This window comes from Festucalex cinctus, chromosome 16, assembly GCF_051991245.1.
Source record: "Festucalex cinctus isolate MCC-2025b chromosome 16, RoL_Fcin_1.0, whole genome shotgun sequence".
Taxonomy (NCBI): domain Eukaryota; kingdom Metazoa; phylum Chordata; class Actinopteri; order Syngnathiformes; family Syngnathidae; genus Festucalex; species Festucalex cinctus.
The window spans coordinates 18,745,157-18,771,029 of record NC_135426.1 but is presented as its reverse complement, the minus strand read 5'-3'; the positions used below and the strand labels follow the sequence as shown (position 1 = coordinate 18,771,029).

Below are 25,873 nucleotides of genomic sequence, written 5' to 3'. Positions count from 1 at the left end.
CCCGTAGTATTTGTTTTGAATTGAATCCACATTTCAAACCAGCTAGTAGCACAAACTGGTATCTCATGGATGTCGAACTTTTTTCTTTTGAGTGGTGAGGTGCTGTGAAGTGGCAGACTGGCTGTTTCAGCACTACTCCAGCTTGTTCGAATTTACTGGATAGTTTTTCTGGAAATCCAAAGTTGTTGTTTTTTTTAAACCACTGACTGACACACAAGCTTACTTCATGTAAGCCACATGGAGTCTCCCAGACGGAGGAGCGAACCCGCGCCAATCAGCAGGAAATGCAGGTCGGGTCATCCCATCCCAGCCAGGTGACGACGCAGGTGCGCGCCATTGAGCACAGACTTTTCTCCCCTCTGGTGGCAGCTGGTGTGCATTTCGTCCTCGTTGTTTGTTCGAAATTCGACACTGTGACCTAACAAACTGGGAAACTCGTCGCTCAGATTTTGCCCAACCAGTTTGTCGTCTCTTCTCTTCCGTAGGTGAGGAGAAGAAGCGTTTCGGTGCTTCCCTTTACGTTTGTGGCTCGGAAGGTAAGCACCGCTTGTCTTTCACTTTTGTGTCTCTTACTTTAGTTTGCCTTTCACTTTAGTTTGACTTTGACCTTATTTTGGCCTTCACTTTCGTTTGTTCCACTCGGGTGAACTTGCCAGCCACACACGTTTGACGAGTTTTAATCCCCCAGGTTCAAGGCCCAGCACACTCAAAGATAAATAGAGAGTAAATGTTAACTTAACATTTGTTAAGATGGTGTTTTCTATCAGTCCGGCTATCCTCACCTAACCTGGAGTGTTCAACAAACCCGTGTTTATAGCTTCCGCCTAGTTAACTTTATTTTCTTCCCCAAGAGTTCCAAGTATCACATTGTGTAAAAACACCTCATGTGTCAGTGACTTTTCTGCCTTGAGGAGGTAGACTGACCTCTAAAACAAGTTGGAAATGTCATTGAAACATTTTTATTGAATCTCCTGTTGAACAATGCCAGTTGTTTTCAATTACATGGTTTGCGGTTTCATTCAACATGATACGTGAATCTCCTGTTGAGCATTTCAATAAGACTGAGAAATCAATCTGGTTTGACCATATAAGTACTGAATATGTTTCAGCATGTACATGTTTAGGAAAGAAAAGAGCTCAGCTGCGGCCACGAACCCGCCACTCCCGCCAAGGTCCAGCAAACAGGCCGGGATGGACGAGAGTGATTTGGGTAGCGTCCCGGCAGGTGCAGCCATTCAACCGCAGGAGCAGGCAGAGACCATCACACACAGTCTTGATACTCAGGATGGAGAACAGCAGGTTAAGTGTTGACACATAAACACTGGCATGTTGACAATGTACTGTCTTTTCACTGGACTGACTGTCTTGCAGGGAAACAGCCACAAAGCCACAAATCTCCCCAAGTCCAAGGTGTGCACGCATGTGTGCTGCTTCATCAGGTGAAGCTGAATAATGCCAACAAAAGTCACACATTGATCACATGTGTTTGCAGAGGACACGGGTGATGGGTGTTATGCAGAAAGTCAACCCCTTCAAGACTTCGTCGCAGGTAAGACAAAACATGCGCTTTTGAGGTGCAGCGCTGCTTTCAGTCCTGGCTCACATTTTCTTTGTGTCATCCCCGCCTCTCCCTACAGACTCCTTCTACAGTCACTGCTGACTCACCCGAGCCGGGAACAGACTCGACACAGGTCAGAAGAAGTAGCAATGTGACAAGTGGCCGCCATCTTTGTGGAATTTATTTTTACAAACACTTTATACTGCTCTAAAATCCTCCTGCACTTAAGTTAAAGTCACAATTTGAACCAGTCAGCAATTGTCAGACTGTCCATTTGTTTCTGGAAAATCTTGTCATGTTGCTCTTGTGATTTGGGAGTAGTTGAATGAGTCACCATTACTAAAGCAGAAGCACAAAGGGAATGAAACTACGCTGCCCTCTTGTGGTCAACTACAAATGTTTGCCTTGAATCAGTGACCTCCTATCCGACAGAATCCGGGAATGCTGAAAGGAATGATTCATAAAGTCAACCCATTCAAGTCCTCAGCACAGGTGCGACCTCGCCCAAGCACAATTCCGTCCAAATGAACCCAAGTGTTGCCGAAGGTGCTAAGCATGGTCTCCCCTGCAGTCGGCTAAAAAGGAGCCTCAGGATGAGTCTGCAGAAACCCAAGAGACTGAACAGGATGGAAAACAGGTACACATCCAAGTGGCACTTCCAACTAAAGGTGCAACAATTAATCCACAACTATGTTATTAGAAAGTAGGTAGCGGTTTAGAGACTTTGTAGAACTCAAAATGGTCCATGTTCTCCAAATTTTGATATCTTCAAATTTTTGCCACCCTCCATGAAAGCAGTCTGATAACCTTTTTTGTGTTCTTTCAAAGTGACATTTGAAAACATCTGCTTTTACTTTGGAAAACATTAGTCAACATTTTTTATAGTTTTTACTTTTTTGTTTGTTTCTGGGTGGATGTTCTGGAGTCAAGCCAGGAACTGAATCATAATAAATTCATATTTGGTCACAAATATCCTGTTTTATTAAAAAAAAAAAAAAAAGATTGAATTTTATTATTGGTATTTTTGTTATTGTTAAATGCTATTAATTGATTACTTAAATGATCTCTGGTGCCCAATTTTCAGTTTCTATTGCTTAGCTTTATTTGTGCATTTGTGTTGTCTTGATTATTTAGAATCCTGGAATGCTTGTGAGTGTCATGCAGAAGGTCAACCCGTTCAAATCCCGGCAGTCAAAAGTAAATCGTCGTATTGATAGTCGCACAACTTGGAGGGCCGCACTTTTGTTTTGCTTCTGTATGAATGACACACTGTTGATTTTCCTCTCCAGCTTGACGCTGCATCGAGCCATGAAAGCCAGATGGACAACGACAACCTGCCCGACACCCTGGTAGACATTTGTTTGGTGTTGTTGTTTTTTTTTTTTTTAAACTTAGTTTGAGTCATTCCTCCGAAAGCACCCACCTTCCTATTTTCTTCATTAGTAGTGCACACATGTAAAAGTTTGTCACTCTGTAGTATGTAATCAATTCAGCTGTGTCTTTTTCTACCAAATGGGGCAAACGTGGATGATGTGATGCTTATGCGTTTTGTTTTGTTTTGTTTTTTGGCAATGGAGACGGCACATGATGAGACGGACTCTGCGGCATCTGTGAAGCAGGTAAATGTATTCATTTTTCACCTTTTAGCTGCAACGTGCTGCCATTGTCATGTGATAAATGTTTGTTTTTGTTCCCCCAGGACGGGGCATCGTTTCCCAGCTCCGAGAGTTCAGACGCCGACGCCACCGCCGTGGAGAGAAGCGTAAGATGCCGCCGCGCTTTGGAGCATCAATGGGCAAAGGTTTCATTCAACGAATCTTGCCTCAGTCTGTTTGGTACATCGACGATCCCAGCGGCGCTGAGCTGAGCAGCCCAGCCATTGAGAAACCAAAGAAAAGAAAGAAGGTTTGATTGGCATCTCTCAAACGACACTTTGGAATTGCTTGTAACCAATTTGTTGTCTCGCAGACCTTCAGACTTAAAAGAATTCTTCCCGCTGCGCTTTTTGGCACTGGAGCCAAGGTACGAGTCAACCGCATGGCTCGCTCTTATTAAAGGGATACTTGACTCATTGAGCCAAGACATTTTGTCTATAGTTAACTAATTCAAACCCAAAAACATGTACCGGTAAAATGTTTACTCCTTCACTCCCCAAAATGTGTTTTTTTTTTTTTTCTTTTTCTTTTCTTTTCTTTTATGCAAGAGCATACAGAAGGCTTTGATGCAGCTTCTGGAATGAAGAGGTGGCTTGAAGCAAAAGTAGTTATAAAAAATGGTCAGCAGGTGGCAGCAGAGTATTAAAGATCGGCCAGGGCCATGTTACAACAAGTCTTTTTTCCCAGTGTTTAACAGGTTTGTAAATAATTATAAAACTTAGCTATATTCTAATACAAATTGTTGCAAAACGGAAACAGATACGAATATACTTTTTTCTTGATGAAAGAAGAGACTATAATCTTTATTTTGGTAGTTTTTTATAGCAGTAGGACACAATATTCTGTGGGCCTTGCAAAATCATTTAAAATCCAGCAAAACAGTTGAGAGCGAAGGGGGTTGCTTCAGTGAAAATGGCTGCGAGTGAATGAGTTAATGTGATAACTTAATTATTTTTCAGAAACAATACATTTAAAAAAAAAATTGCCACCTGCTGTCAAATGACGATGACATCACCTGTGCTGAGAAAATTTGTAGCAACCAATCATGGCTCAGTTTGCTGACCCAACCCAGAAAACCTGTGAGCCGTGATTGGTTATTAGCTATTTCCTCAGCACAGGTGATATCTTCAGTCAATGGCAAGTGGATTTTTTTTTAAGGTAATAATTGTACATGAAAAATAATGAGTTATCAAATTAATTCTGGACAAAATCTTAAGTTTTTAGTATGCTGAAAATGGCTCAATAAGTCAAGTATCCCTTTTTCATCTCACGCACGCCTTCTAATTTACTTTGTGTTGGACTCCACAGGACACAGATGCCCGCGCTCAGGTAGTGCTCGACGTAAACAAGGCCAAACTTTCAACGATCAATTCAAACTGGAAATTCCCGTCATGTTGTCAATTTGTTTGTCATCGCTGTGCGTCGATATCCTGCCCGGCTGGTAGGAGGTGGAGGTCCGAACGCTGGAGATGGTCGACATGCCCGCGCTGGATGACGCCAGCGCCTTGGACCCGCTGGAGGTATTTTCACGTTTTCATCGAATGCGTGGACGAGCGGGATGTCAAAAGGGAAACGCTTCTTTTCCAGGATGAAGGTGGACTCCTGGCGTGGTGGAGAACAGTCGACGGTACGGACGCACGATTGGTGGCAAACGAGCCTGTGGCGGAACTCACTCATTCTTTTGTGTACTCTACTCAGGATGGAGCGAGTGGAACGAGAATACCCACAACCAACAGTCTGAAGAGTAAGTTGACTTTATGGGGGCAGCATGATGGCCTCCTTTTTGCTTTCTAAACAGAACTTTTCTTGTGGAAACGATTCTAATGTTGCAATATTGTAGTCAAAAGTTTAATGAGGGAAGAAAGTGTTAGTAGTTAACATTCAGAGGAAGACGAATAAATAAAAGTAGGTTACAAAATTTACTAAGGGAACATACAATGACAATATTAAAACATTATTCAGCAAACTTTAAAACATTTAGCGTAAGGAAGTTTAAAATAATCAAAATAATTAAAAAGGGAAAAAATAATAATTAAAGCTTTTTAAGTCCTTAACTCATTCACTCCCAACCATTTTTACTTTAAGGTGTTTTCCTGGATTTTGACTGATTTTTCAAGGCCCGCGAAATATTAATGTTCTATTGCTATAAAAATATGGAACCTACCAAAAGAGAGATTAGAGTCTCTTCTTTTATCAGGGAAAAAAAAAAAAGTATGTTCCTATCTGTTTCGGCTGTGCAGCAATTAGCAATAGAACATAGCTACGTTTCATCGGTTTTCACAATGCTGCTTCGAACTGTGGGGGAAATCAGCTTGTTTTAACATGGCCTGGTTGATCTCTTATACTCTGCTGCCACTCAACCATTTTCTGCAGTCGAGAGACTGCATCAAAGCCTTCTCTATGCTCTGGCATAAAAACAAAACAATAAAAAACGTATAAATACGTCTTTGGGACAATTAAAACATTTAAAATATGACGTATTTATACGTTTTTGGGAGCTAATGAGTTAATCAAAGGTATGAGATAAAAATATAATATATAAAATATAATAAAAACGCACTTTTTGTCTGACATTCTTCCAGAGATATTGTAGTTAACAGAAATGAATGAAAAATGAAATTAGAAAAACATTTTTTTTTTGAGGACTTAACCGTCATATTGGAGCTTTTGGTAGACCCATAGCTAAGGTACAGAGATTCTGCAGACTCCCCCAGTTTGAGAACCAGGGCCATCATGAAAATGACTTTGTCGCACGGGTGGTAGAAAGCAACATTGACGATGACTATTTGGGCATCAGGGTGGTGGAAGAAGCGGCGGACCGCGTGTTCATGGCGGCGCGTCTGTTCGTGCGCCTGTTCAACCGGCGCGGCGCCTCGCTCCAGCAGCGCATCCTGGAGCTGCTTGCGCTGGCCGACGCCGCCGACAACTTCCACAAGAAGACGGTCTCGGCCAGCGTGGGCGGCGGCGTGGCGGGCGTGGCCGGCTCCGTCACCACCATCACCGGACTCATCCTGGCCCCGTTCACGGCCGGGACGTCGCTCATCGTCACGGCCGTGGGCATCGGCGTGGCCACGGCGGGCGGCCTCACCTCCGCCTCGGCCAATATCACCGACACGGTGCATTCCAAGACGGACCGCAAGAAGGTGGAGAAGATGATTCAAGACTACCAGGAGGAGATAAACGACATCAAGGATTGTCTGCAGTTCTTACAGGTGAGCCAAGGTCCTGCACTGCATTGCTTTCCAAATGCAAAATTGCACTTTGACCCTTGATATCCAGCTTGAGGCCCATCTTCTAGTAGTTTTTGCCCTCACCAGTAAACGCTAGCAACATGTAGCTGTCTTACTAGTAGGCCAAAGTTGATGGATATGGAGTAGACTGAAATATTCTGGGTAGGTCAACGCTTTTTGCTTTCATTTCCCCCCAGGAAGGGATGGAAACTCTGGAGGAGAGGAACTTTGAGCAGTACGCTCAGAACATCTCCCAGAAGCATCTGAACCAAAACGTCAAACATGTCATGAAGGAGGGCGGCCGGGCCGGCAAGGCTTTGGTCATCAACACGGAGAGCCTGATCAACACCGTTCAGGTTCTCAGCGTGGCGGGCGGCGCCGCCAAAGCCGCCCAGGTCATGAGCGTCACCACCGGGGTCATGTCCGGACTCTTCCTGGCGCTGGACATCTTCTTCTTGGCCAAGGACTCGGTGGAGCTACGGAAGGGCGCCAAGACGGAGTTCGCCGCCAAAATCCGAGAGGTTTGCAAGGATCTGCAGGACGGGCTGCTGGAGCTCAACCGCATCAAGGAAGAGCTGCAGGCGACCATGGACGGCATCCAGGTGGAGGAGGAGGATGACGAGGACGAGGATGATGGCCTCACCTTGAAGTCGGAGCTGAAGAAACTTGTTGAGCTGGAGGAATGAAGGAACCTGCCTACAGCTGCCAAGATTTGTACAATTCGCAGTCTTCGTCTTTTTAACCAAATCATTGATTGTTAGTTTCTTTCAATAAAACTGTTGCACTTATGATCAGTCGCCATTATCAAGTCTGCATTATCAAGTCTCAGTTCTCAGTTCGCAAGCCGTTTTTTGTTTTTGTTTTTTAGTGGTCCAAAGCCAGTCTCCGTATTGTCAATGACTTAGTCTTAATTAAACACATAACCGAAACATAGCTTAGAATTAGGCGTTAGTGTGATCAGCTACAGGTTTGCTAAATGTAAAGTTGGCATACTTCCCCTTTTGTCGGTTTCGGAGTGACAGCTAAAGCCAATTTCATAGTTACCTGTTCACTTTAAAAGGAAAAAAGGCTGTGTGATTTTTATTTTTATTTTTTTCCTACATTTTACCCCTAAAGACTGGCCCACAATTTAGAGGGATTAGTCCAGTTCAAATATTAGCTGCTTTTCCACCAACAAGCCCAAGGATCTTCGAGTTCTGGGTAAAGGGAATTGTTGGTTGTAAAAGTTCAGCAGGGAATTTATAAATTGTGTTTCCACGGTGTCTTTGAGTTCTTGGTCATTAATTCAAATGATTTTAATGAGCCATGCTGGTATAAAAACACACACCCAAATTTGACAAACCAATCACCCTTGCTCAGTACAGCCCGCCCTCTCAAACCTGGCTCAGATAGACCCTGCTCCTCAGATAGTACTTGGATATCCCCTCGGGAATTTAATTACCCTGGAAAAACGAGCAAACTGAATTTTACCAAGGTAAACTGACAAGTTCTCCAAAAGTTCCAGCGGTGGAAAAGCCCCTATAGATGGCAAACTGAAACATCATCAATAAACATCAGTGGCAGAACTCGATGTTAGGCAGGAGTCGGGCTGGTAGGCCTAAGTCAAAAATACCAGGAATGATTTTTTTTTTCTTTTTGTGTCCCAGTCCAGTTCTACTTTTCAGCTTGCTTCTCCAAATCACAAGAGCCAGAAGAGGGCTCGAAAGATACCGTCAATCGTACACATCTGAGTCGTCCAACCTTGCACACTCTCGCCTCTCCTGATATTGCTAATATAATTTAGAGTGCCTTCGCTATTGGTTTAGCTCCCTCTGGGGCTAAGAATGGAAAGTTTGAGTGTACCGCGAGACTGTGGCGCTCTTGTTGGCTGAGTGGGGGAAGGGGAGGAGATGGAGGAGTGGTGGTGGGACGTTTGTGGGAGTGAAGACTTGTGCAGCTTGCACATTTCCAGGCTGGGAAATCCAGCGGCGTGTGTGTGTGTATGTGCGCGCAGGACGAGGCTCTCCCTCCCTGGAAGGTGATGAGAACACGGCCCGCTAAAAGTTGAAGAGCGCTTGCGGAGATGCCGAGAGGAAGCCAGTCCAGGAAAGGAGCCGTGGACTGACTTTGATTGCGGTGCAGCCATGGTAAGTCTAATTGAAAGAAAACCCTTTTGTTGTTTTGTTTTGCTCAGCCGAAACACTTTGAGGAGGACCCTCGCCAGAACTGACTTTTAGGTCTGCATGTTACCCAAGGGGGGGGAGGAGACTCAGGCAGAAACAAGAAGAAGTGTGTTTTGCAGGGTGGAGCTGTGTGGCCCGAGCAAGGAAGGGAAAGCGCTCAGTGGGGAGAGGCTTGGCGACTTGGGACCTGATGCCGCATTTTCCACGTTGGACATGAGAGAGAGAGAAAGGGAAAAAGCTCAAGCCGAGCTTTTGGTAGGAAACTGATTCAACATGGATCTGCCCAAGCACATGCTCGTCTTCTGCGGACTGGCCAATCACAGAAATCCCTCGCCAGCGAAACTTCCTGCCTTTGTTGACAGACTGCGCGACTCCCAACTGATCAACAAATGCATGTGGACCACATCAACCTCAGCCCATTCCACAACCCTGACGTGTGCTCGTTGCAGACAATCGAGTCGCTTGTCCTCGGCGGACATGAGACAGGCACCTCATTTCCCATGATGCACTTGGTCACCAGACAGCTGGAAGTTGTCCACATACTTAGTCAGGCGACAATTATTCTGCTTTTCCTTTCGCATTCTGTAATTTTTGGCATTTCGCAGGAAAAAAAAAAAACCCAAGTCTGTGGACGCTCCTCACATCTGTTTCTCATCACGGACGCTCGGCTTTCCCACCGTTCAGACTCTCCTCCTCCTCCTCCTCCTCCTATTTCTTGCACAAAACATTCTGTCGGGGGTTGCCTATCTACTGGCCTTTTTTGTTTTTTGCAAAGATGAGAGTTGAACCTGAGTCTAGCTTGAGAGAGAAAAAAAATACACATAAACATATTTTTCCCCCCCCTTTTATGTTGAAGCACAGTATATAAAAACCCAAATCATTTGTTACTACAAGAACCTAGGGACCCTTCACACCCACTCGGAGAAGGACTCATGCATTTTCCCTCCTAGCGTGGTATCTCTCCGGTTAAGATGCTCAAACTGGGCACATGTGAGCTATAGCAGGCTTAAGTAGATTAGTGCCTGAAAAGATGCAGCAAAGTTGAGAAAGGGAGAGCAGAAGTTGCATGTTGCCATGTCAACGGGTCACGTCGGAAAATAAATACCTCTTGTGTGTGAGAGGGAGAGTGAGGGTTCCACATGGACTGCCAAGGAAATGTTTGACACTCCCCAGAATGTTCAACAGGAAGCCGCGAGGAGTGAACTTGCCGCACTGAGCATGTGGGTGCGTGCGTCTGCTGCACACCAACGTTGATTCCAGCTCTTTTTGTCCCAATCAGGCTTCAGAGGCCATGGAGGACTGCGTGCAGGGGGCGCTCTCGTCCCTTTATCCGCCCTTCGAAAGCACCGCGCCGCCTCTCCTCTCGCAGGTATGCCTCTCTCAAATACACTGTAAAAACAAAAACAAAAAAAAGTTATATTTAGCCTAGTAAAGTGTTTTCACTCAGAAATTCTAAGTACATTTTACAAGGGAAGTTTTGAGTACATTTTACCAGTTTATTAAAAAAAAAAAAAAAGTTACTCAAGCATTGAAGAACAAACTCGTGACCTTCAGCTTGGAAGACAGCTTCTCTACCACCTGAGCCATGCCACTATTGCTATTGCCACTACACTGCATTGCTGGTGCGTCCAAAATGAGACCAAAAACTGGTCTATTGGCGGTACAAGGATTCCGCCTGACACCATCAATATACTAACACACAGCACAAGTGGCATGGCTCAGGGGGTAGAGTGGTTGTCTCCCAACCGGTTGTGGGTTTGTTGCTTACGGAAGCGTAATGCATTCACTTGAAAAAAAATAAGCTCCTTTTTTTCTGACTGAATATTTTTTTCTGTCATAACAAAATATTCAGAAAAACGGGGGGAAATTACTCAGAAAAACAGGAGAAAAAAAATTATTCAGAAAAACAGGGGCAAAAACATTATTAAAAAAAAACCAGAAAAAAATTATTCCAAAAAAACAGAGCACCAATATGGAAGTGTATTGCATTCACTTGAGAGAGAGAGAAAAAAACTCCTGTTTTTCGGACTATTTTTTTGGGGGGAAGCTTTGCTTTTTTTTGGGGGGGGGGGGTAATTTTTTTCCGTTTTTTTTTTTTTTTTTTTTTACATTTTTTTCCCGAAAATATTCTTAGTTTTTTTTCCCAAGTGAATGCAATAGGCTTCCGTAGTTCCACAACCCTTGAGTAGCTTTTTTTTTTTTTTTAATTGGTAAAATGTACTCAAAACTCTTGTTGTAAAATTTACTTTAAAAAATTTACTTTGTCCAAGCAAATATTGCTTTCTTTCTTGTCTTTATTTTTTTAGCAGTGTACACAGTAGGGCTCATGCCATCCAATTGATTGATCGCCGTGTCTTCCACGCAGGTGTTCACTGTGCTGGAGTCCACCTACCAGCAGGACAGCCTTCGCTACCTCCTGGACTACTTCGTCCCCGCCAAGCATCTCCTTCACAAGCTCCAGCAGCACGCCTGTGTGAGTTTCTTTTTATCATGTATTATTAAAGTGAAAAATTAAATGTCATTATCAGAATAAAAGGAGCTTCGCAAGTTGCGAGCGCACGTGTACGCACTGCATGCACGTGCGGTCAACAAGCTGTTTTTTTCCCTTGTCGCTGAGATGGTGAGTCATGACAATAATTCCTTCCAGATGGGAGAGAAGGAAAAAGAGAAACAGAGAGACCTCAACCTTTAACTGGAGTGCTCGAGAGAGCTTTCGAGATATTAGCGTTGGCTTCATTCATGTGCATGAAAAATAGAAGATGCTGAAAGTTATGAGTAGCCCGGGGAAGATTGCAACTGACTTTCGGAGTGCCAAATTCACGACTGGCCAGAATCCAGACCCGGGCTGCTAGAGGGAGTCGCCTCCGTTAAGGGAGTGAAAATAAACACAAGCGGAATGTGGATGTGAATGAAATGAGGGTCTCATAGAAGCAGCACAAAATCTGACAAGGGGCCTCCTCTACGTTCTTCAAACTTGATCGAAAGTCACTCTTCTAAAGTCAAGACTTTGTGATCAAAGTCCAACAGGTGCACGCATTTAGAGACTTTCCTTCCTGCTTTCTAGTCTCAGTACCTGGGCTGCCTCTTCCTCCACTCCGGCTGGCCGCTGTGTCTCGGCAACAAAGTGGTGGTCCAGCTCTCCACCCTGGACTGGAGGCTCCTGCGCAGCAATGACTTCTACCTGCAGGTGGTTCCCTTCTCGACTCGCTGCCCCCGGTTGGCCCTCAAGTGTCTGGCCCCCGGAGGGCGCACCGTTCAGGAAATCCTCGTGCCCGAGTCCCAGCATCCGCTTGTGTTCACCAGCGAGTGGCTGCACAGCATCAACAAAGAACGGGGCCACAAGAGGGAAGGTAACGCTTGCGTCGAGATCTTCAATCCATCCGCAGTTAGTCGTAACTTGTGTTCTCCTCTCACCGTAGCAGGCGGGGGTCTCGACACCTGCTTGGTGAGCACGAGTGACGGCGTGCTGCGCCTTCCGTGGAAGGAGGTCGTCTACCCCGAATTTATCCACGACCCGTCTGAGGAAGCCGGCCCCCCTTCCAACCCCGAGGGCTGCATGTCCAAGGGTCTATCCGAGGGAGGGTGCAGGGACTCCTGGGACTGGACTGAGGAAGAGGAGGAGGAAGACTCCTCGCTGCCGGACGGCTTGGCCTCGGAGCCTGCGCTTCCCCGGCGGAGGCGCAGTGAAGATGGGCTCGGGCGGACTGTGAGGCAACGTGAGCTCGATGGAGACTACGTGGAGCTGTTGGAGCCAAGAGGGGGACCGGATGGAGGTGTGGATCCGAGGCACAGGTACTTGGAGATGCACGGGATATCCAAAACCAAGACGTTGCCGCTTTGCAAGAGGGGTAATGCCATCAAACTTCGGAAGGGAAAACTGCTGGGGTGTGGCCAAATGGACAACTTAGAGAACTTTGGTAGGATCCCCGGAGCTAAATCAAATTTGACTGGCCCCAAGAAGCCTGTGCTCGTGCCTCAGCTTCCTTCAAGGGTTACACAAACAAGCGCAGGAAGACCATCTTTGCCGTATCCGACCTACGGAGATGACGACGATAACGGCGGTGGTATAACCAAGAGAGACACCGAGGGCAGAGGAAGCCACCCGTTTAAAGAGAGGCGGCCTGGCGTTGGAGGTGAGGGTGAGACGAACAGGGTGACGCCGCTAACAAGTGAAGACTCTGAGAGCACCGGGCTCCCCAGAGAGTTCCCCGACACGGTCGGACATGTCGTGGAGGGCTGCTCCGACCCGGGGTCCCATTCAGACTCTGTATTCGAGGACACAGACAAACCGCCAAGTGGAGACAGTGATGCTGCAACACCAACATGGGATGCACCAGACAAAAGTTTTGCAGCGGTGGCTAGCAATAGCATGACGGCTAGCAATAGCGCGGCAGATAGCAAAGGCCAAATGAGGGAGGAAGCTCAACCGAAGAATCAAGAGTGCATGAGGGGAAAGGAAGTCAAAGCTTCAGGCTTCAGAGCGCCAAGGTATGATCAAATAAAAATATTCATTATTCATGAACTCATTCAATCCCCTAAACCTGTAAAAACACTTTTGAAACTCTTTTTAATAGTTTGTCCTTCATTCCAAATTTTATTTTTTTATGCAAGAGCATAGAGGTTTTGATGCATCTTCTGACATGAAGAGGTGGCTTAAAGCAATGGTAGTTATTACAAAAAAAAAAAAAAAAAAAAAAAGAGAGAGTATAAGAGATCAGCCAGGGCCATGTTGCAGCAAGCCCTTTTTGACAGTGTTTTCACCAGGATTGTGAGTATTGGTTAACCTTAGCTGTATTCTAATGCTAATTGCTGCAAAAACGGAAACAAATACAAACATACTTTTAGACTCTAATCTTTCTTTTGGTAGGTTCCATGTTTTTAAAACACCCAGCAGGTAGCAGCAGAGTATAAGATCAGCCAAGGCCATGTTGCAACAAGCTATTTTTGCCATTGTTTTTACCATGTTTCTATAGCAATAGAACATAATATTCCGTGGGTCTTTTGAATCAGTCAAAATCCAGTAAAACAACAGACGGGAGAGTAGGGGGTTGCTTTTAAAAAATGGCTGGGAGTGAAGGAGTTAAATTATGGAGACAATCCAAATATCAGCATGTTGTCTGCAAAACTGTCCTTCATTTTAAGGAGGAAGAGGAAGGGCAGGGGAGCCAAAGGGAGGGCTCGGTCCGGCGCTCGCGCTTTCCGCGGGGGCTCCAAACCGCAGGGGAAATCTCCTCATCCCAGCACCACGTCCTGCTCGGGTTCGACGCAGCGACCGATCGCAGAGGAACGCTGTTCGGAACCGTCGTCTGATGGGGATTGTGCAGGTGGGACGAACCCGGATTCTTTTCGTCCACAAGACATGAGTGAATGAATGTTCATTCGTGTATCTGGACAGAGGCGGAATCTTTGCCCATCTGCAACGGCCTATCAGCTGCCTTGAGCGCCACCAATGAGGAGGCAGAGTCAGGTGACTCGTGTAAAGAGACGCCTTTGCTCCGGGAATTAGACCCAGAACTCCTCCGGTCAGGACAGCTGCGGATGACAGGTATTCTCCAACACAGGAAAAAAAAAAACATTGGTTGGTTGATTGATTGATGACTACTCACCACAGGTACGATGGACCGATTGGGACGCGCTCTGGTCATAGCAGAGTTTGGCGATTCCGGCAGCAGCGAGGAGATGGCGCGCATCCTGACCTGCTACCACAGCATCACGCGGTAACTTCTCGCTTATTTTGAGTGACTTGCACTGAGTGAAGCTCACAGCGCATCTTGACAAGACTTCATCGCAGGTCTGCAGCCAAAGAAAAAGGCCTGACGGTGTTGATTGACAGCAGATGCTCGCCGCCGTCCTCGCTCTGCCTCTCCACGCTCAAGTCATTCCAGGTGACAACCCACACTAAGACGCTTTTCTGAAAAGCAGAACCAAAGTTGACATGGTGCCTTCTAGCGGCTGGTTCCTGGCGGTCTCGGAGCGGTGCTCTTTTTGGTGGAGAATCAGCAGCCTTCTTGTGACCTGGAGGGAACCGAGGTGAGCAGCGCATGAGGCAGAACTCTCTTTTGGCATCTCAGAATGATTACAGTGTTTCCTCACGACTTCGGTTTGGTTATTGCTGCTTCACTCTATTGCGGGGTTTTCATTTGTGACCATAATTTAGTCATGCTCGTTTACTTGTACGTGCTTCTACTGAACCAGCAAGAAAACAACCTCATTACTTGACAGATGAGTAGAAGCACTGCAACACACTTTTTGGACCTGGATATCCCATTTCCATTTTCTTCCATTTTCTAGCACCCTCTAGTGGCTACTTTATTAGTGCAATTTGATTTTTATTAAGGATGTTTTGGCTTTCTATGTTTAAAATCTATGCTAAGTGTCAGATGAAGGGGAACCTAATTTGCTTGTGAAGCGGTCAAGGTGTGCTTGCATTAGCAAGTAAGTGCCTCATTATTGTTATTAGAGATTTTGGGTGGTTTATATGCATTGCTGTTATGTACAAAAGCACAATATTGTGCTTTTTTTTTTTTTTTAGTATGAGCTCTTTTTGTTTTTTTACAATATTGTGATCTTTTTTTAAATATCGCCAACGCCCACCCCAATATCGATAATATGGTATCGTGATGTTTGGATATCGTTACATCCCTAGTTTGTAAGGAGCGGGGCTAACAAATGTATCAACTAGAAAATGCAATTTTTCGTGAAATTGCATGTGAATGCTGCAAAACTGATGCTGAATGATATATTGAAATTGAGAATGTGAGACTTGGACAATTTGCAATTGGTTGATAAATTTGGAAGAAGGTGGTTTGTAAGAAGACAAGTTTATGTATGAGATGTTCTGAATGGTTTGAAGTTAAGAATAAAAATATTTGATTCATTTGAGAAATATGAAAGGAGATTTGTGGAATTCCCAACACGTCTTGAATGAGTTGAATATATTGTTTATCTGCAGGCTCTTATTTGTGTGTTCCGCCCGTCGCTTTCCGTCCTGTCAATCGCAGGTCCACCTGGTGCGAGGAACAGCAGTCCTCGAGCAGTTTGTAGACAGGCAACAGCTGCCCACGGAGATGGGGGGCGACTTCAGCCACTGTCACTCAGACTGGCTCTCCTTCAGACTGGTAAGCCAAACACACTCTGCTTCACTTTCACATGATGATTCAGACCGAGTGGTGCCTTGACGTACAAATGCCCCAACTTGGGTGTTAAGCAAATTTGACCCGACTCCTAACCACCAATGGCTACCACATAGCTCTGCCACGGATGTTGATTTGTTCAGTTTGTTGGGCTGGTTTCTTGTGGGAAAAATGGAGTAAATTAATAATCAAATAGAACCACTTCGTCCACAAAAGAAGCCGGCCCACCGGGCATCTGCCCTGTATGGAAGATGTCAAGTCCAGACCTGCTCACCTGGAATCTGTTTTTTTTTTTTTTTTTAAAAGAGCTTGGAGAGTCTAACTGAGCGCTGCGAGAGCGCCCTCCTCCTGCTGGAAGAAACACTGCAGTCGATGGAAGCCGAGCCGACAGTTGACAACATCAAGGTGAGTGCGTGAGCGTCCCGGCCGTTGACCAATGAACCCGACGACGTCTTCCTCAGGAGGTTCCGGCGAGCACGGACAAGCACCGGCGCCTCATGGCCAGCGTCCTCGCCGACAGCCGCTTGACTGAGCTCCAGAGAGGGGGCGGGGCCTGGCTAGCGGGATTGACCAACAGCACGTGTGGGTTGGCGCGGACCTCTCCGGATTGCAGGTGATCTGTGGTGTTTTGGATCAACATTGGAGAGCCTCAAGTATTTCAGGGGTTTTATTTTATTTATTTATTTATTTTTACTCTCGTTTATTTTTGTTTGTTTTTTTACATTTATTTATTGCTATGTATATATTTTGTTGTTCTTTTTTCATTTATGTTTGTTTAATTTTTGAATTATTTAGTTTTTTATTTATTTGATATGTTGTTTTTATTTCCATTTATATTTATTTTTTATTTAGTTTTTGAATTATGTATTCATTTATTTATTTTTAATTTTTTCGTTTTTTCTCCTCCATAGTGTGTACCATTCTCTTTTGGCCCATTTGATCAAGTGTAACCCTTGAATCCAAATGTACTACAGTACTTTTCAGATCGTCCTCCCTGATACTTAATGACGCAACCTCTGCCTGATAGAAAACTTGTCGCTTGCTAGGGTGGCGCGAATGGCACCAAAATAGTTTTTCAAAAACAGAACAGATGGCACAGTCCTTGAAGACCCCATTTTAATGTCTCCACAAGGGGGCGCAAATTCTCCAAGATTTCAATATGATGCCAATAGAAAACCATTTCAAGTTGCATATTTATTTATTTATTTTTTTATTTTTCACCCTTTTTGACCTAACTAATTTCACATACCAGAAGATGCCGCCGCTTGCAGGGTCGGAACAAAGTTGTTTGTTTTCAGAGTTCTCCCTCATTCACGCCGTTATAAAAATGTGATGGCTGTGCTCCCGCAGGGCCGCGCTGGCCGCCGCCTCCAAACTTTACGACAGCGTGGACGACGCCCTCCACCGGCTGGTGCGAGTATCCAACCGGAGGGCTTGCGACTTGGACGCGCTGGGCCGACTGGCCAGCCTGGTGGACCAGCTGGAAAAGGTGAGCCGGCAAATGGCAACCATTCAGAACTTGGGTTATTATAGTTTTGAAATGTTTTATTTTAGTTAGTTTTTATTTTGTTTTGAGTTTTTTTTTTTTTTTTTTTTAAGTTTTAATTAGTTTTAATGGTGGTTTTTATTAGTTTTAGTTTTAATAAATGCTTAGTTTTAGTTTCAGTATTTGTTTTAGTTTAAAAAAAAATGTGTATTAGTTGTGTGCAATATTCAAAAAACACCATGGGAGTGATGTCATCTAAAGGTGCTTTTCTATTGGCTGGTGCTAGATGACGTCACTTCTGTGTGACACATTTTTTTTTTTTAAATCGTCCATTTTTGCTCTAATTATATAATTACAGAATTTTCGTTTTTATTTTATTTTGTGAACGAAATTGTTGGAAATTTAGTTTGAGTTTTTCCGTTAGTTTTAGTTGACTAAAATAACCTTGTTCAGAAGCCGGGTTTGCTGTAACAAGAACAAAAAGAGCAGTTTGACCTTTGCAGTGTGACGAGGAGCTGGCAGGAGTGCAGTCGCAGGTGCACGCCTACAAGGACCCGCCTCTCTCGCTGAGCAGACTCTCGCTCCAGCAGCAGAAGTTCAAAAAGTTGCGAGAAACGGCAAACGTGAGACGTTGGCACCGCCTGTTGTTTATTATGGATGGATGTTTGATTTTTCACCCCTTCACCGAGTGTGAAGAAATGATCTTATGTTTCAGGAACTCCACAGCCGGACTCTGTCGGTGCTCAGCGACTTAGAGACTTGGAACGAGTTGGACTGGCCGGGTCTCAACGACATCCAGGCCCAACTCCCTCGGTTCAGGGAGCGTCTGCGGGACATGTCCCACTGTCTGTCCGACCGCTGGACCGCCTTGGACAACACGCAGCGGCTGCTGTCCACTCTGACTGAGGTGAGCCCGGTGGAGTGAACAACAACCCCCCCCACCTGCATACCCGAACGTTTCCCTTCTCCTTCCAGGCTTCCCAGTGGTGCGACGAAGTGTCCTCGGCCTCCCCCGTCTGCCCCCTCGCCTCCCTCCCCCCCATTCCGCCGTCCCGCTTCCAGGACGCCCGCTCGTTGGCCGTGGACTTGGGCGGCGGCGCGCTGCTGGATCTGTGGAGCCGCACGGTGGAGCGTTACCAGCAGACGGTAGCGCAGGTGAAGCCGCGCTTCCTCCAGTCCGAGCGAGGCCAAAACCAAGGCCAGGGGAAGGCCAGGGCGCCCGTCGCCGGTAACCCGTGGGACGCGGACGGAGAGGGCGACTGGGAGCTGGGAGGCAGAGGCGGCGAGGGGGCGCTGCAGTCTTGGGGCTCGCTGGCATCGCTGTTTCGACCGCAGACCTGCTCCACGCTGAAGATAGGAGACGAGAGGGGCAAAAAAGAAAAAGAGGGTGCAGGTGTCGGAGGGAAGTTCCTGCAGAACCTTTTGAAGAAGAGCGTGAGCATTTTCATTTTCTGCTACTCCGGCCATTTCTTCACATTCTTACACATGTCTGTCTCCTCTCAGCCCACAGAGGCGCCCCTCCCTCCCAAGCCCCCAAGGAAGAGACACCCCAGCTTTGACCTGCAGGCCCTCCTCGCCCCCCGCAGAGGTGCCGCCAATCCCAAAGCCGCCGAGTGCAGTACCTCCCCCAAGTCCTGGCTTGGCCGCCGGGCCCTGGTGGACCCCGTGATCACCACCGGCGTTGCCGCTGCCGTCCACGGAGGAGGGGGAGGGGTGTTGATCCGGGGGGTGGAGGTCAGCAGCAAGGAGGTGGTGGACCACACGGGGTCCCCGCGGCAACACGTGCTGCTGGGCAGGACCGAGAGGGAGATGGGGACAGAACGGGCGGGATCCACAGCTCAAAGGTTAACTGCCTGCCTGCTTGCCCTCTTTTTGCTTCTTCACCCGCTGATCTTTTCCTCTGCTGTCCCTCCGCAGCAAACTCTACCTGCTCTGGTGCAGGATGCTCAGCAGCGAGCGACAGTACGTGGCCGTTCTCAAGGGGGTGCAGGAGACCTACCTCCCCCTGCTGGAGCTGTCAGACACGCCGGCCTCCATCCGGGGGATGGCGGACACCCTCTTCCCCTGCTGGGCCGCCCTGAGCGCCTTCCACTCACAGGAGCTTCTGCCCGCCATGGAGGACGCGCTGGTGCAAAGCTTGCTGCAGCAGGACTGCTTCAGTAAATTTGTGAGTGCAAAGTCCACCGTGGCGGCCTTTCTTCTCACTGAACTTGTCGTGCTGTTTTCTTGTCACAGCGGGACCACTTTCTGCATTATTCCCACTACATTCGGACCAAACCGGAACTGGATTCGCCACTGGTGACGGAAGCTGCAGACTTCTTTAAAGTGAGTTCACGAGCATTGGGAAAGTTCTTTTTTTTTTTTTTTAATGTGAACTACTTCAAAGTTTAGTTCACAAATTTTAAAATGAACAAGTTCAGTTTTCCCCAATATATCAGCTATCTGAGCTATTACAGAGGAAAAATGTGAAAATTGGGGTGTCAAAATCAGTGAGTTAATAAAAAATAAAAAATAAACTTCCTTTAACGGCATTCTTTGTATTTATTTCTTTATTTATTTATTTATTTTCTAACGTGCAATTAATGACCACTCCTTACTTGGAACGTCAAAATTTAGCAATAAAAAAATTTATAATAATGCATCTATTTGTGACAACAGGGATCAAGTTGTATTTTAAAAGGAATTTCACAACTTAATATGAAATGAAAAATGCACTGAGCTGTCAGTCTTACAAATGCAATTATGCCATCTAGTGGCAGAAAAATGACCAACACAAATCAATATCACTCGTTTTTAACAGTACAGTCCATCTTTATAATTTTTACTCAGTTTTATGAATTATTATGAAATTACTGTATCATTGCCTAAAAGATGCAGCCATATTTCTATTTAACATTTTTTTCCCACTTTTATGTTAAGAGTATGAAAAGTTAGTGGAGTTTTTATTTTTATTTTATTATATTTTTTATTGTACATTTAGACCAGATATAAAATTTGCGCTTAATTGTGAGTTAAATATTGAATTAATGCAATTAAATACGATTGAAAATTTTAATCGCCTGACAACCCCACTTGAAAGTTGTATTTTTTTTTATAATGAATCCAGACAAAAAGAGGACTTGTAGACTTGTAATGGATGCTCACCTGGTCCCTCCCCTATCACTGTCTTCCCCTCTTCCCCTCCTCCCCCTGGCCAGTCGAAACTCCCTGCCACCGCCGCCTCCCCCCTGTCGCCTCTGTGCTTCCCTCAATGCCTGCAGGCGCCCTCACAGAGACTGGAGCAGTACTGCGAGGCCCTAGAGGAGCTGGGTGGCATCAACCCCACCTCTGACTCCACCCTCTCCATCCTGAGACACGCCCAGCAGCACGGCGAGGACCTCAGGGCCAGCGACCTCATCGTCGGGTGTCCGGTGAGAGCGCCTGTTCCACTTTCTGCACTTCCAGTGTGAAGATGAAAAGCATCATTTCGGTGTACAGCGAAAAAAAAAAAAAAAAAAAGCTTACTGACGTGTTGTCATGTGCGTCAGATTCCCGTGGCGGAGCGCGGCGAGCTGGTGCGTCAGGGCGAGCTGACGGTGTGCAGCAGCACCCGGCGGAAGCACGTGGGCGTCAGGAGGGTCTTCCTCTACCAACACGCCATCATCTTCACCAAACAGAAGAGCGGGGGAGGCGGCGGCGGCGGCAGTGGGCCGGGACGCTTGACTTACAGCTACAAACACAGCATGAAGGTGCAAAAGTACTTCTGTACACATGTACACACTTTAAAAACAGTTGTTTGAAAAAGGGACTGACCCAACATTGGTTCAAATGAATAACCCATCAAACAACCCAATTTTTGTTTTTAACAAAACCACCAACATTTTCAGGGACTGACTTTTTGGGTTGTGCATGAAAAACAAAAAATTGGGCCAAAAATAACCCAAACTGGATCAAAAAGGTACCGAGCCAACATTTTGGTTTATTTATTAAGTAAAGTAAAAAGTTGGGTAAAATGGACCACCCATAAACCAACCCATTTTTGTGGAATTGAGACAATGTTTTGAGTTTTATTTAAATTTTATTTAATTTGTAAACCAAAAAGTTGTTTTAATGAAGAACCCACTTTTACACTTTCATTTATTTATTTATTTTAGACGATCCAACTCTTTGGGTTACACGTGTATGTCAAAAGAATAACCCAAAACATGATTTTTGACTTGTTTTGTGGGTTATTCATTTTTACATGCAAAATGGGAAATGAAAGGAAATGATCTTTAGAGTGGAGATGCAGGGAGTCCTCAAGTTACGTCGGAATTCCGTTACTATGCTAGCGATGTAACCCGAATTTCAACTTGAGTCAAATTTCCACATTAGAGTCAATATTTACATCAAAAATAATTTGCATATAAAATCTAAAATACCTTGAAATAAAAAAATAAGATGCTGTACGACTGTCCGACTGAAGCTCAAGTCTTTGCCGATGTTCGTCGGTGTCTCTCCTTTCTGCGATGTTTTTATGTTTAGCTTCGTTTCCATGGTTTGCTTTTCTTTTGGCTGGACCAACATTGATAGAAAACGTAGCTTTATTCTTCTTTGGGGGCATGATGTGGAAAATAGAGGGCGGAAAAGCCAACGATACTCCACAAGTGCACAAGCGCTAGCTAAGGGCTAAATAGTGGACGAGGGGAAAATACTGCGGGCTACGTGGTGGACCAGGAGCCAAAATGGCGGACAAGGCCAAAATGGCGGCCCAGGCATAACCGTTGTAAAGTCGAAACGCCTTAGGTCGAGTGCGCCTTAACTCGAGGACTCTCTGTACTGGTAAAAGTAAAAATGTGATTTCCAATACCAATTATGATAATAATAATAATTATACTCGAGTAAGTATTTGTACTTGGATACTTCCAACTCCTGCAACATCACAGACGGCCGACATGGGCCTGACGCAGAGCGTGGGCGAGGACGGCGTCAAGTTCGAAGTGTGGATACGACAGGCCCCTCGGCTCAGGGACTGCGTCACGCTGCAGGCTCGGGACAGGGACCAGCGCAAGGTCTGGACCCGAGACGTCGCTCGGCTGCTGTGGACGCACGCCATCAATAACACAGGTGACCTTTGCGGGTTAAAACGTGACGGCGTGAAGTTCCATGTGATCGTTATTGTGTCGCTTATCATGTTGCTGGTCTCTTTTGCGTGATTGGATTAAAAATGTAATCCAGAATCTTCATATCTGACACTCACTTCACCAAATCACCATTTCTGGAGCTTCCGTCACCTTCTTTCCGCTGAAAAAGTGAACATTTCCACATGCAGAATTGTGTCTGAAGGAGTCGCTGTGCGTGGGCGTGTCCAGCAAGCTGCTGCTGGACGCCAGCGGAAGTCAAACGTCAGACTTGGAGAGAGGTGAGGGCCGTGCGACGCCTTCGGCATCGTCTTGCGTTCTGGCCAATCCCTCAAAACTCTTGCGCTCCTTCAGTGCCCAGTAGCTGCTCGGATTCGTCGTCCGTCGGCAGCCACAAGGACGGAGGGGGCTCCCCGGCGTCTGGCAGGGGCACCAGGAGGAGCTCCAGCAGCTATTCTCAGGTGTGGAGCACGCCACAGAAGTATCCAATCCACTTTATTTCTATAGCACAATTTATAAACAAGCGTTTCCAAAATGCTGCACATTGACATAAAATCAGTGTCAATAAAATACTAAAATAAATGAGTAAAAAAAATGAAATAATAATAATCAATTCAAAAACAAATAAAAAAATAAAACACGAAAAGACCCCGAGGACTACACAATACACGCTGAACTAGCCAAGGAATAAAAGTGGCTCTTAATCCAATCCACTTTATTTCTATAGCACATTTTATAAACAAGCGTTTCCAAAGTGCTGCACATTGAGATCCGCACACTATCATACACATAAAATCTAGTCAAACCAACTATAAAAAATGAAACAGTCAATAAAATACTGTACTAAAAATACAATAAGTAAAATAAAAAAGTAAATACTGTAAAACTAATTGAATTAGTTAATTAAAACACATTAAACAAGTATCTATATAGCTATTATCGAACATGTACGAAAGGAAAGCTCTGCTACGGAACATAGTGAAAAGCATTGTGGGAGTATTCAATTTCACATTCCTGTCTGAGGGAGTGACATCATTGTTTTCAACAACGCATTGATGACTCGCGTATCACCAAGAAGGAGAGACAGATTCACGTTTTGCTCACGTGCAGTCCCGATTTTGAGTTTGTGTCAGCTAAAAACAAGAAAGTTAAGGTTTGTTGCATAATCTGTGCTCTTAAATTTCATCTACGTAGCTTCAATAGCAGTACATTAAAAACAAAAAGATTGCGGTGCAGTTCGCATTCAGTCACAATAGATTGCAGGGGAGATCTTCAAATTTAACCAGTATATTTTTAAGCACTGTACATTAAAAATGTTGGTTTGCCATTACAACATTAATAGTTCATAACTATGTCAAGCTGTCAAGAAATGTTTTAAGTGCAGTCTAGAAATACTAGAAGTAACAAATTTATGTTAAGACTATTTTTCTACTAAGATATACGTCAAAAAGGTTGTCTTTATTTTTAATAATAATTAAAAAAAACTTACCTAAATGTCACTGCACATCCAATCACGTGGCAAAAAACAGTTTCATTTTTATATCACGCAGTGTTGTCGGTATCTGCTGGATGTAACTATTAAAGTACGAGTAACTTTTAATATAACTTTTTAAAGTGGAAGTCAACCTTAATCATTTCTTGACAATACTATATTACATTTTGATGAATATTACATTTTTGGAATATGAGTTTCATCCATCTTAGGCCATTTGCCGCTTGCTGTCGACTAAAGAAGACATTATTGTTGCTCAGGTAACGACCAATCACAGCTGAGCTTCAGAAAACAGGTGAGCTGTGATTGGTCCTGAGACCTGGGCAACTGTGATGTCATCTTCAGTCGACAGCAAGACGCAAAATGGCCGCCACCTGAGATGACGAATCAAAATTCCACAAAAATTCTTTGCTTTTATTCTCTGATATGGCCGCAGGTGGATCGCAGGTCAATTGGACCTTCTGCCATCTAGTGGAAGAACATTGAATTGTTCTGCCTGTCACTTTATTGTCGGTGGCTGAGATACATGACACATTTATAGTGTGCGTGTGCGTGTGGGCATGTCCTCCACAGGGTCAGTCACCCTCCACTGCCGTGTAGCTGTCACAACATCCCAAGTGAGTGAAGCTGCTTGGCCCACGTTCGTCCATCTTAAGGACAAAACGGTGATTGACGACGTCATCCAGGACGACCTCACTTCTGCAGCAGACAAACCCCCAACTCAAAGCAGGACCTGAACACCATCTTGGCAGTCTGGCGGAACGGGCGGGTGCCAATAAGGCGGCCATTGTGCGCCAACAATGCGATCGATCGGCCTGAACGGCGTCACATGACCCAGACTGTAAACAGGAAGTGGCGCGTGAGACTTTGCAGGTGTCGTGGCTTGGTTTTTAATATCACTCTGTGGTGCTATGCCCATTTTCATCTTACGAAAGATCATTTATGTGTTGCTTGGTGGATCTTTTTCCACACTCTTGTACTACATTACTAGATACTTTTATGGACATTAAAACTGGATGGAAGTTAACACCTGTAGTGTCGAGTAAGAAAGCTCATATTACCGTTTGAAGAGAAATATGGGAGTCTTTTTATGACCAATGGATTAACTGTTGCATCTTGAGGGATCTGGGGTGAGGGGGGAGGAGGAGGAGGGTCTCTCCACAGTACAGCCCCCCGCCCCAAGATGCAGCACAATATCAAATACTTGCAGGGATCAAATTCGCCCAAAGGCTGCGTTGTGTGCGCGATAAAAGAGATAAAGGCCTGGCTGTGGAGGGGTGGGGCAACAGGAAGGGGCAGCAATGTGGGGTGGGGGGGGGGGGGGGGGGCGATGTGGGAATGATGGGAAATGAGCGGCAGCTCAGTGGAGGGCTCACAAGAAGAAAGACGGGCGACACAAAAAGTGGAATTGGAACTTTTTTTTGGGTTTGTTTTTTTTGTTCCGGTCTCTCTGGAATGGCGAAGGCCGAGAGACGGAGCAGCGAGGGTGAGGTAGGGAGGGGGGAGAACGGGGGATGTTGATGGTGGCAAACAAAGAGAACGTGAAGAGAATGAGTCGGGGGGAGACATCAAAGGGATTTTTCAGGCCTGGTTACCGGGACAACAGACATTTGCATGCCATTAGCTTTTTACATCATATTAGCGACACGCAAGGGTGGGGGAGGGCCCGGGTACGCTTCCACTATACATCACGCACGTGCACGCGCACACACAAATGACTCAAGGCGCCGACACCTTTTGATTGACGGCTTTTGACGTCGGCAAACAATCATAATGATCATCACGCCGACCAGGACAAGTTGTGACAAATTCCAACAAGTTGCCCACCCAAGTAAGACAATCAGGATAAAATGATTACGAGGAGTCTCAGCTTCCGTCCGTCCATCCGTCCGTCCTTTCATCCTCTGGCTGTGAGTGGCGCTTCAGTGCCCTCACTATTGTGGCAGCATTGTGCCAGTAGGCGTCGCCGTGACAGCCGTTGTCACGGTAGCAATGTTGGGGGGGGGTGATGGAGTGTGTGTGGTTGGAGTGTATTACAGTATCAATACACTGACACTG

At 45.6% G+C, this 25,873-nt stretch overlaps 2 protein-coding genes across 6 annotated transcripts; both read left to right on the top strand.

Annotated features, from left to right (window-relative positions):
- The first annotated feature begins 52 nt into the window (after positions 1-52).
- Positions 53-7,232, top strand: LOC144003739 (uncharacterized). 3 transcript variants are annotated; one of them, XM_077500268.1, is made up of 20 exons: positions 53-326; positions 486-536; positions 1,110-1,299; positions 1,372-1,410; positions 1,493-1,549; positions 1,638-1,691; positions 1,991-2,050; positions 2,130-2,195; positions 2,693-2,755; positions 2,848-2,908; positions 3,128-3,177; positions 3,258-3,320; positions 3,386-3,463; positions 3,527-3,580; positions 4,522-4,542; positions 4,659-4,733; positions 4,801-4,840; positions 4,912-4,957; positions 6,011-6,425; positions 6,641-7,232. In XM_077500268.1, exons 3-20 carry the CDS (start codon positions 1,111-1,113, stop codon positions 7,127-7,129), a joined length of 1,920 nt encoding a protein of 639 aa, XP_077356394.1. In that variant the 5' UTR covers positions 53-326; positions 486-536; position 1,110; the 3' UTR covers positions 7,130-7,232. The 3 variants fall into 3 exon arrangements, with proteins under 3 accessions (XP_077356394.1, XP_077356395.1, XP_077356396.1); XM_077500269.1 differs by having other exon boundaries at positions 248-372; XM_077500270.1 differs by lacking the exon at positions 53-326 and having other exon boundaries at positions 379-536; positions 2,848-2,907; positions 3,136-3,177.
- Positions 7,233-8,350: 1,118 nt separating this feature from the next.
- arhgef40 (Rho guanine nucleotide exchange factor (GEF) 40) lies at positions 8,351-24,842 on the top strand. Of its 3 annotated transcripts, none has more exons than XR_013279051.1 (26): positions 8,351-8,569; positions 9,885-9,974; positions 10,971-11,078; positions 11,670-11,955; positions 12,025-13,093; positions 13,748-13,929; positions 14,001-14,150; positions 14,217-14,322; positions 14,397-14,490; positions 14,555-14,635; positions 15,607-15,723; positions 16,045-16,143; positions 16,200-16,351; positions 17,089-17,227; positions 17,728-17,847; positions 17,940-18,131; positions 18,200-18,658; positions 18,728-19,068; positions 19,142-19,391; positions 19,460-19,549; positions 20,422-20,634; positions 20,752-20,952; positions 22,129-22,309; positions 22,421-22,604; positions 22,678-22,784; positions 24,389-24,439. XR_013279051.1 is itself a non-coding variant. In XM_077500267.1 (26 exons), the coding sequence occupies exons 1-26, from the start codon at positions 8,567-8,569 to the stop codon at positions 24,413-24,415; spliced, it is 4,944 nt and encodes a 1,647-aa protein (XP_077356393.1). In that variant the 5' UTR covers positions 8,353-8,566; the 3' UTR covers positions 24,416-24,842. The 3 variants fall into 3 exon arrangements, 2 of the variants coding, with proteins under 2 accessions (XP_077356393.1, XP_077356392.1); XM_077500267.1 differs by having other exon boundaries at positions 8,353-8,569; positions 12,028-13,093; positions 22,515-22,604; positions 24,389-24,842; XM_077500266.1 differs by having other exon boundaries at positions 8,353-8,569; positions 22,515-22,604; positions 24,389-24,842.
- Positions 24,843-25,873: the final 1,031 nt, after the last annotated feature.

Bases quoted from the DNA above. Each gene is read 5' to 3' on its own strand.
- LOC144003739 (XM_077500268.1), top strand. From the start codon at position 1,111: ATGTACATGTTTAGGAAAGAAAAGAGCTCAGCTGCGGCCACGAACCCG. The intron at 1,550-1,637 runs GTAAGACAAAAC...CTCTCCCTACAG, and splicing joins CCTTCAAGACTTCGTCGCAG to ACTCCTTCTACAGTCACTGC. The intron at 1,692-1,990 runs GTCAGAAGAAGT...CCTATCCGACAG, and splicing joins CGGGAACAGACTCGACACAG to AATCCGGGAATGCTGAAAGG.
- arhgef40 (XM_077500266.1), top strand. The intron at 14,491-14,554 runs GTGACAACCCAC...GGTGCCTTCTAG, and splicing joins CCACGCTCAAGTCATTCCAG to CGGCTGGTTCCTGGCGGTCT. The intron at 17,848-17,939 runs GTGAGACGTTGG...CTTATGTTTCAG, and splicing joins AGTTGCGAGAAACGGCAAAC to GAACTCCACAGCCGGACTCT.